This window comes from Sciurus vulgaris (genome assembly GCF_902686455.1).
Source record: "Sciurus vulgaris genome assembly, chromosome: 10".
Taxonomy (NCBI): Eukaryota; Metazoa; Chordata; class Mammalia; order Rodentia; family Sciuridae; genus Sciurus; species Sciurus vulgaris.
In genome coordinates, this window is record NC_136470.1 from 46,712,996 (window position 1) to 46,723,766 (window position 10,771).

Sequence of the window (10,771 nt, forward strand, 5' to 3'; positions counted from 1 at the left end):
TCAGACTCAGTATTCTAACTAAATGGTTCTGCTTGCGGCTCATCTACATATCCATGCATTTCGTCTCCCTTGCTTTGCAGAGTGCCTTCCCTCTCTTCTCTCTCAGCCTTCCAAATTCCTTCCAAACTGAGCTCACATACCACCACATCCATAGAGCTTCCTTGATGCTTTCTCCCTTCTGCTCAAAATAATCTAGATTTCTAATGATCACTCTTAGGGTGTGTGTGTTGTGTGTGTGTGTGTGTTTGACCCTGGATTACATTAATGATGTCTGTAAATCTCAAATTTAGCTGCTAGGCAGTAATGCCCCAAATACAAGGATGGTGCCTTGTTTTATTTCTCTCCCTTTGGTTTCTTGGGATGGTGACTTGCATATACTAATGAAGGAAAAGGAGCAGTATTGATTCTGTTATTGTCTGAGATGATGAGTTGAGGGAATACTTAATTATAATGGAGAAATCTCCTCTGTTCCTGTGCCTTCTAGCTATTTTTTAAATTGATTGCCTTTTATCTCCCTCCTAAGAATGTAACAACATAGGGCCATAAAGTCCTCCGTTCTCAGTGACTGCTTCTGTGGTATTTTGGGAAATGAAGCTACCATTCCATTCAGCATTTATTCTGTTGCCACCTAAAAGTATTGGCATCAACAGTATTATGTGGTCCGTCCATGTTATACTACCACAAGACCTTAATATGTAAGTTGGAACTAGGCTTAACGTTTAATCGTGTCCATTTTTTGAGTTATGAAGATTACTTTTCTGACAACTTCAACTTTAATTTATAATAGTGAATAAAAATTATAATAGAAGCTAATCTCTTCAGTGTGGTCTTTACTGTCTTTAGAGAGTAGAGCAGTATATTCCATATTTGGGAATATGATGCATGCAAGGTACCCTGCCTTCAGGTTGGGGTGTTACTGAGGTGTGGCTATTCCATATGATAATGCTCTCTCTTTTTTGGGCTGTTAGATTTTTGAAGAACCCTCAATCAGCCTTTTTGCTCTGGAACATTGTGAGGGAAGAGAGTTACATCTTGAAGAGGCTGTGAACTCTGTTTTGAACAAGGACCTGCACTTCTATACCCAGTCTGTGTGGGTAAAAAGTGGACTGTAAGTATGAGAAAAGAACTTGGTCTGATTAGGTCACAGTTTTAGGACAGTGTTCATGGCTGGTTTTTCCCTGGTGCTGTTTTGGTCTGATGATATTCTTTCTCCTTTTATTTCTTAATGTAGTAATAGTAGTTTCTGTTTAAATAAGAGAAGACTGCTGTGTCCCATAAGTAGTAGTAGCTTGCAGTGGTCTGGGGAAGAGCCTGTTGGGAGAGAAGGGGTGTCCTCTTGTCAGAGCATGTGCCATGGAGCAGGTAGATCAGATGATTTTCCCTGATTGAACTCACATTCTTCTCAGGAGAAATTTCACTAACCACTTTCACTGTGAATATCATTGCCTGCATCATGCAAGTGACTGTTTGCAAGACTTAAGATTGTTTCATTGTGTTTTGACTTGACAGCATGTTTATTCTAGAGTAGGTCCCTCCAGGTTACTCATTTACATGTTGTTTCAGTTAGCTTTTTCATTGTTGTGACCACAATACACAAAAAGAACAACTTAGAAGAGGAAAAGTTTATCTGGGGCTCAGTTTCAGAGAGTTCTCAGCCCTTAGACAGCTGACTCCATTGCTCTGAACCGAAGGTGAGGCAACACATCATGGAAGAAGGGCCCAGCAGAGGAAACCTGCTCTGCTCATGGTGGGTTCTGGAAGCAGAGAGATGAAGGAGGGGCCACCGGAGGAACAGCTCTTCCAGGGCATGACCCTAATGACCCAAATGACCCACCTCCTCCTGCCATGCCCCAGCTGCTGTAGCTACCATCCAGTCTGTTCAAACGAGAGTATACTGATTAGGTTACAGCTCTCGCAATTCCATCATTTTACCTCTGAGTATTCCTGCATTAACAGGAGCTTTGGGAGGACACCTCCTATAGCCAGACCATAACACAGTGGAACCCACAGTTGACCTGGCCCACCTACCAGTGTTTTAGTTCACTTAGGTTATTAGTCAGGGTGGATCCAAGATGATAAGGCCTGCACTTTTATAATTTAGGAAGCTGCCTTTAGGAAAAGAAACTAAAAATTATTAATACAGAAATTAGGTATGAACTTGCATATTTAAAACAAAAATTGTGAGAAGTCTGCAAGTGAATAGCCCTGAAGTTGAAGCTCCCTTGGCTTCTGGGAAAATCTGCTTCTCAGGCCATTTCTGAAGAGTGTGGCATATAAACCTGCCTCTGATCTGCACGGCTAATATTTTCACACCAGAAGTCAAAAACACACAACCCTTGATGGCTAATATAAAAATGGCCATTTTTATTCCTTCTGGCCTTTAAATTGTATTATAATCAACTCTGTTTAAATATCCAGGGATAGTCAACAAGACAGCCAAGAATATAAAATTAAGCCAACTATTACAGTAAATGGCTTTTATATTAGTCACATGTATCACAGTTTTAATTTTCTTCTCTAGAGCATTTGCATGGTTTAGTGTCTATTAAAATGAGTTGATTTACTGTATCCAAGCAAAAGATTCCACAATATCATTTACCAATTAACAAAGTACATTTGAACTGAATTTTACATTACTACTATATAGGACTTTCATACCATTTTTATACATTTTTTTATGTTCCTAAACGAAATTGATATTTAATTCACCACTGAATTTTCTCACATTATATTTTTACTCTTTTCTGGAAAACTGTGGTGTTTTACCTTGACATTCTTATCTGTTCTCTTTGATTTATAATCTACCTACTATTCTGGATTCTCTATAGAGAATTGGTATATAAAAATAGTGAAGGCTGGCTAAAGGTTTTCCTAGGCTAAAAATGACTTATAGGATACCATTTAATGCACAGAGTCACCTACTCTCAGTAACCCCCATGTTATGTCATATCTGTGATCTAGGGTGGTAATGAGGGCCATGTTTTAATGCATCATCCCACACAGCCTTTCCACCTGTGGAATTCATTAAGATCAAGATATAATTAGTTACAGTTACTTAAAATCTTGCTTAGATTTTATAGCTGAAAGTATTCTGCCCATTTAAAGAATCTGTGCGGTGGAGAGGTGGTTAAGCCTCTCTCTGGTCATGCTAACTTGCCTTTGCCCCCCAGCATGGTGGTTTAGATTTGTACAGGTAAGAAGAGTTTGAAGGATGTTCATGCATCTTGTTCATCTGTCCATAAACTAGTCAGGTCTGATCCCAGATGTGGGAATAGGATGGACTTTTTCCTAATAATGTTCAGTATTAAGTCAGTAACCTCCACCAAGCTTTCATTGTTTTAATAGATCAGGCTTTCCTCAGTTCCTCCCTTCTGCCCACACTTGATACACAAATTGATGCCTCTTCCTGCACTAACCAAGGCACATGTCCCTAAAGAGTATGGCCCTTTCTAAGTTAAAAACTTTTTCACCTGGAAATTGAAGGGTTGACAACAATGCCATAGTGGCAATCCTGTGTTAGTCAGCTTTCTATCACTATAATGAAATAAATACCTGAGACAATTAATTCAGAAAAAAATTTAGTTTGGCTTATGGTTCTGAGGTTCTAGCCCAAAATCAGCAACCCTATTTCTCTGGGCCTCCAGTGAGGCACATATGATATGCAAATCATTGTTGGAGCAGAACATGGAGCAAAATCACTTATATCATGATCCCCAAAGTAGGAAGAGTAGAGGGCCCAGAGCCCCACAGTCCCCTTTGAGGGCACATCCCCAGTGACCTAAGGACCTCCCATTAGGCTCCACCTCCTAAAAGTTCCAACAGGCCACCCTGGGGACCAAACTTTTAGCATGTGACCTTCTTTAGAGATACTCATCAAAGCCCTGAACCTGGATGAACCTGTTCGTGAGAACTAGCCTCTCAAATCAGTAGACTGTCTTTCCTGCTGCTGGTGCTGTGCACCTCATCTCCTACATCCTTTGGTTGAGGAAGGACAGACCCATTTAACTCCAGGTCCATATCCAAATCCAGCAAGGCATAGTCACACACTGTCTTACTGAGGAGGATTTGCAAAAGAGATAACCTTGAAGCATAAGGTCGAGAGGGGAGACATCTGTGGATAATCGTAAGTAGTCCTTGGTGGTCTTTGAAATTGTGGAAGAACATATGTCTGGAGAGGTTTCAGAGAAGCCACCATGAGAGGATGACCAAAAGATGGGAGAATGTTTTTTCTAGTGGTGGGAGGTTATGGTCTGTCTTTGGATGTTAATGCTGTGATAAAAGTGTTGGCGTTATCAAAGGAATACAGAATTTCAGAGCTGGAGATACCCTTCTATTCATTTTGGAAGTAAGGAGCCCAGCATAATTGGAAACCAGATCAGCTTCCAGTCCAGTGGACTTTCTCCTAGACTGCCTGTATTTTTGTTTGTTTGTTTTTTTGGATAGGAAATAAAAACATACGATTCTTTTTTTTTTTTTTTTTTTTTTTTTAATCTACAAACCTAGAAGTTGTGAAGAATGAACTCATGGGGGCTGGGGATATAGCTCAGTTAGCAGAGTGCTTGCCTCGCATGCACAAGGTCCTGGATTCAAGCCCCAGCATAAAAAAAAAAAAAAAAAAAAAAAAAAAGAATGAACTTATATGAATTATAGCAGATTTTTTGATAATAATAATAGATGTTTGATAGCTTGTTTTGTTTTGTAGTGCCCCACTTTCTTTCCTGCTTTCTTGTAGTTGGATAGCTTATGAAGGATCCAACTTCCTGGGAAGACAAATTCTACTTGATCCTATTGAGATTCCAAATTGGACAGCATTCAGTAGATGGAAAACCATTGGTTCCCTCCGTCCTATGAAGCAGGTAAAGTGCAGAGAAACATAAGATCCAAAATAGCTTGATTTTCTGCCAGACATGTCATGAACACAGCATCTTAAGTACTTACTTTTTCATTTACATAGAAGAGAGAATGAATGAGTATGCAAGACTTTTATAGATCTATCCAACTCATAAAATTTTATTTAAGGTCCAAAGTGAATTTTATTTTTGAAAGTTTTAAAAACAAATTATTTGAGGGATATTGATCTGTAGGTTTTTTTGTTTTGTTTTCTTGTAATGTCTACCTAGTTTTGGTTTTAGGGTAATATAGCATCTTAAAATTAGTTGAAAAATATTCCCTCTAACTTAAATTTTTGAAAGACTTTGTGTGAGATTGGTATTTCTCCCTTTAAGTATTTAATAAAAAATTCACTAGTGAAGCATTCAGTCATTAAATTTTCTTTGATTAAAGTCCATAAATTATAAATTCATTTTACTTAATTGCCACAGTTCTATTCAGATTTTCTATTTTTTTAATTATTTGTAATTTTGTTTTTAAAGGAATTCCATGTAAGCATTAATTCCAATAAAATTTTCTTTCATAAGGAAAAAAAAACAAAAGTTTTATTGGCCATGTTCACTTTTCATAGAAAAATAAGATATAAGCTCAGTAGCAAACAATAGACACAAGAATGAACTTTGTTAATATATTAGTTTTACTTTCTTAGTATTTGGAGTCTTTTCCTACTTACATAACACTCAGGTTGGATCCTGGCAGTTTAATTAAAATAGTATTTATTGCACACCTACTACTTGTCAGTCTCCTGTTCAAAAGCTTCCCACTGCACTTAGGATCTGATCTTTGCCTTTCAGTGTGGCCTTTGTGATCTGACTCCCTCCTGCTTCCCCAGCCTCAGCTCTCAGGGATCTCCTCCTCACTCACAGCTGTGCCACATGCACCAGGGTGCAGAATGTTCTCCCACTCAATCTGTAACAAGGCTGTGCTCTTTGTGTAGAATGTTCATTTTTTTGCTTGGCCAACTCTTAATCACCCTTCTGAATTCAGTGTGTCAGGTCCTCACAGATGTCACCCCACCTCTCTCCCAGTCTAAATGAGAACCCTAAAAGGCCTGGTTCCATCTTTGCAGGGCACTGTATGTCATTTATGACCCCACAGGTACTGCTGGATTGGGCTCTTACCATTCTACTGGAAACCCAGTCAGGGCAGTGGTTATGTGTATTTTGCTTATTTCTCCATCTCAGTGCCTGTCACTATGTATAGCACCTTGCATACAGAGCTTAAGGGCTGTTTATTCAGTAGATGAAACAACTGAATACATGGATTAATGAATGTTAAAAGTTAAAAGTCATGTTATAAGACATCCTTATGTCTTCCATTATATATAACATGACTTCTGCCTTGGTACAGTTTACATGTTTATAATTTACATTTTTGTTGGGTAAAACATGCCCAACTCAAAGCAATAACATGTATGACAGTGTATGATCACCAAAAGCCACACATAGTACCTTGATCAGAGAAGTATCAGTAAGTGGAGGTCTGGTGGGGAAGTCTCAGGGAAGGTGGAAAACCCAAGTGAGGCTGCCAGGGGTGTGATGCTGAGTAGATGTGCCATCAACTCTCTAATCTCTTAGAAACATTTATTCCATTGATTCTGACAACAGTTCAGTTGCCCCCATTTTCTACATGGCAAAATAAGGCTCAGAGAAGACTAGTAACACGTCAGAACCAAAATTTGACCCCAAATCTATGGTGTTCCAAAATTAGTGTTCTTAAGCAACCATACTCTTACTTTCCTCCAGTAAGATCAGCATTTGCAGTGCTACCATATAGTCCAAAGTGCTGAGGCAGGCCCTCGGGTGAGGATCTGACACAATGTTAAGTAGAAGAGTTAACCCAGTTTTTCTTCTCTTGCCATTCACTTCATACGCACCATGCCTGTTTCCATTGCTCTTGGGTCCTCTTGTTTCAACTCCTAGCTCTGCCATTTGTAAGCAGGGTAACTTTGATGAATCACTCCATTTCTTGATGAAACAGTGATCACACTGCTTACATCTCATTGTGAGGATTAAATAACATAAAGAGCCTCACACATCTGGTTCACGTTGCTATGATAAAACATTCATTTCTAAATTATTGTCCGCTCTGTCCTGGAGCAAGCCAGAGATGCCTTTCTGAGGGTTAGTGAAACACTAGTGGTTTTCCTGGTATAACCAAGGATGGCTAATCTCACTGGAAAGCCAAAGGAAAAAGCAAGGTAGATGTGGAAATTGTTTACTTTTACCAACTGCATAATCATGTGAATCCTGTTTTTAACATGTTAGTAGGTAAGTTCTAACACAATGTTTTCCTCATATTTGAATGGTACTTTCTTGCTGGGGAAGGTGGTTGGTTCCTCAGGGTCCTTAGATAAAGAATAATTAGAGCAATAGCCTCTGATTCTACAAGGAAGTTATTTGACAATAAGAGTAATCCTCTTGCAGTGTACTCTAGGAACTATCTGATCAAGTTCTGATTAAACATTTAATTTCAAAAAACTTTAATATTTTTCCTACTATTTATTTAGGCCACAGCTTTAAAACCGAGCAAAAGGATTCTGGGTCTCTAAAAGTAGTAATTTGGGGACTGTATTTAACTATTTTGTAAGGATATTTGTATGACTGTAGTTCATATTTAGAAACTCAGGAATAATTAAAATGTGATCCTCTTTGAGGTTGGGAATTAGGAAGTCACTAAGGTACTTATAATGCATATCAGTGTTTTTAAGTATAATTACAGAGGAGTCAGACTACACATGTGTTAATAAGGGTAATTAGTACCTTGCTTGATTTAATTGATTAAACTGTGATGCTTAGTCCTAAAGTAATTGGAATTCTGTCATCTGTGAAGGTCATACCTGTTTTCTTACATGGACAAGGTAATGAAACTATAATAAAGATATACTAAAGCTTCTAGAATTAATAATAGCTGCACGGGGAGACCAGGCTGAATTATAAAAATTTAAGTACATTCTGGCTGCAGCATTATTGTGCAAGTAGTGATCCAAAACATTTGAAATGCTTTACTGAGCAGAGGTCATGTTCACTTGCTTTAAATGACCGGATAATTTATCCTTATATTTGCTAATTTAAGTGCTCAGAATATTTTTTGAGGAATGCTAAACATGATAGCAATTTACCAAAATTCAACTGGCTTAATGTTGATGTATCAAAAGTTTCCAAAACAGAATAGTCACTGGTGGTCTTACCATAATACCATGTTGCACTTACCTAGCACTTAAATTTCTCAGAGTGAAAGTGCTCTCTTATTCACTACTAAACCATTTATTATTACTTAGCCGAAGTTCTAACTGGGATACCAGCAGTTGACCACAGGAGAGAATGTTGACATCCTATATTTTATATTGAGGCTGGAGCCCAGAAAGAATGGTTTCTCATGAGATTCAGCCATGTGCCCTGATCTTTCATCTTCTTTACCCTGCCACCCTTAAAATTAGTCTTACTCCATTTGTCTTAAGAATAATTACTGCATTTCTACATAGGCCTTGGAGCATTCTGGTTAACAGGAAAAGGTTTCGGTGCAGACACATCTAGGTCCACATCTGCGTTCACCCTATTTGTAAAACTTAAGTCAATAATCATACTTTCAGAATGAGTTGTACTGGTTGCAACCCTTACAAATGTAATTAATTCTTACCCTCAATTCTTACAAATAGCATAATGGCACAGAAAGCACACTGCTTCATAAGATACTGAAGGTTCATAAATACTAGTTATTATTCTTAGTAGTAATTCCCAGATTTAATATTTTTTAAAACTTCCTTTGCAATGCAGTTTTTAAATATCAAAGTAGCGATTAAACATACATGGTCTCTTCCTTCAAAGACATATAAAGGTCCTATGTAAATAGAGATTACCAGAGCTACTAGTTCCTCAGCTAACCTGGGCTTTTTAAGACCTACCACAGTAGTCATTTGGCATTTAATCACAGCTTGAGACAGAATGTCTGATTACTGTAGTTGTCTTTCCTAGGTTGTTATAAGATCCTTGTAGGTAGGATCTTGCCTGTTTTCCTACTCCCCTACCTTTCTCAGCAGTCCATCAAGTCCTGAATTCTTCACTGCCCCACCTCTTGCCACACAAACAGTTCTAGTGAATAAAAACATTACCTTTTACCCTTTTTTCCAGAAAGTATAACAGATTGTACAACTTCATTTTTGTGCCCAATAGTCTCAGGATCTATCAATAGAAAATATTAATTTATACATACTAGCTAAACGAAATAAGAGTGAAAGTGACACACAATGTCTAATCACTCCTCACTTTGCCTCCCAGCTTTCCTTCTTTGGAAGGATTGACTTCCAGCTTGGAAAAGTTGTTTCTAAATGGCTTTTTCTCCCATCACAGCCTGCAGTGTACATCAGGATAAAGAACCGAGCCCAGGATGAATATCTAACAGTCACTGGAAATTTAGCTGACACAAGGGCAATGTCTGTGTGCATCTCTCCCTACAGTGGAAAGAATACTCAGATCTGGTATTACTGTCGAGGACTTTTTAAATCCAAGGTAAACATCCCCACGATACAGTACCCTACTTTTTGGTGTTTGGCTTTGGAAACTAGAATCTTGTCAAATTAACTGGCATAAATGAAACAGTGCAGCTTCCTAGAGACAGTTCACTATGTGACCATAAAAACACTATGTATACTACTAAAGCATATAAGTAAAATGGACTAAGAATTTTTGATCTATAAAATTCAGGTTTGGTAAAAACCATGGTTATCACATACAATAGATAGGCCTGAATGATGTTTTAAACCAATGATATAAGTCATTAGATCAAAAATACACAATGTGCTTTTGTGAGATAAAAATCAGCTGTGTGAATCCAAACATGTTAAAACCCCTTTGTTTTCAAAATATATAATGAAGTGGTAGTAGAAGCAGCTGTTATTGGAGGAAGTTTAGAAAATGAAATTCAGGTTTGTTTATTCTGTGACCTCCATTATTGACACTTTGGAGGACAGAACATTAGGTTAAAAAACCATTAAAACCATGTTTTGTTGTATCACCAATGACTTATATACTTCTCATGCTTCAAAAATGTAAAAATATCTAAAAGTAATTACTGTCTGGATTATCTTCATATCATCCAATGTTTTTAGAAGAAAAGTGAGCTCAACATAATACATTTTAAGCTAACAGGAACTTAACATTTAATTCCAAGTTAATAAAACTTTACTGAACATCTGTTATCAGATGTGCATACCCTCTTAAAAATAAGTACAGGACCTGTTTCAGTTTCTATACTGACTCTTCCCTCTAGTCATAAAGAAGATTTAAAATGTTTACTCAAATTTTACAGAGTATTCTTTTTAGTTAAGACAAGGCTACTTAATGTCTATGACTTCTTCACCTGAAAGCAAAGGGGCCCTATTCAATTTATGTTAGCAAATATTACGTGATACTGTCATTCTATTTCTTAATGCTTCTAGGCCAGTGATACGTGTCTTGATGTGATTGGTGGCCGGGACACACCTGGAGCTAAGGTAGCCCTATGGACTGAACATGGACAGTTCAGGCAAAAGTGGAGACTGAATAAAAATGGAACCATCAGTTCTTATCTCAGTGATCAACTTGTCCTTGATGTTAAAGGTGGGCCTTTGATAATATGCAATGTTCATGTCCCTGGATATCAGCTTAAGTTCTAAACCTCTTCCTTCCTGATAAAGGATCTCCTGATATATGAGAGAAATGTTAATTCACTTTAATCATGCTTAAAAACAAAGTTAAGCTATTTTACAAACCAAATACACTCTATGGATCAAGCAGGGAAAGCCCTAAGTCTTAAAAAGGTTTTTGTTCTTTAGTATAGTCATAAAATTTTCATTCGCAAGTGTGATTTTTGTAAACTCTGGGAACCATTCTCAATTGAAGCT

At 37.6% G+C, this 10,771-nt stretch overlaps 1 protein-coding gene across 2 annotated transcripts in view; it reads left to right on the forward strand.

Annotated features, from left to right (window-relative positions):
• CRYBG3 (crystallin beta-gamma domain containing 3) overlaps positions 1-10,771 on the forward strand; it is a 107,453-nt gene that overhangs the window by 94,486 nt on the left and 2,196 nt on the right. For both annotated transcript variants that reach the window (XM_079100531.1, XM_079100532.1), the window contains 4 exons: positions 969-1,108; positions 4,733-4,856; positions 9,240-9,398; positions 10,328-10,487. In XM_079100531.1, coding sequence (XP_078956657.1) covers positions 969-1,108; positions 4,733-4,856; positions 9,240-9,398; positions 10,328-10,487 — 583 coding nt within the window. The remainder of the gene's footprint in view (positions 1-968; positions 1,109-4,732; positions 4,857-9,239; positions 9,399-10,327; positions 10,488-10,771) is intronic.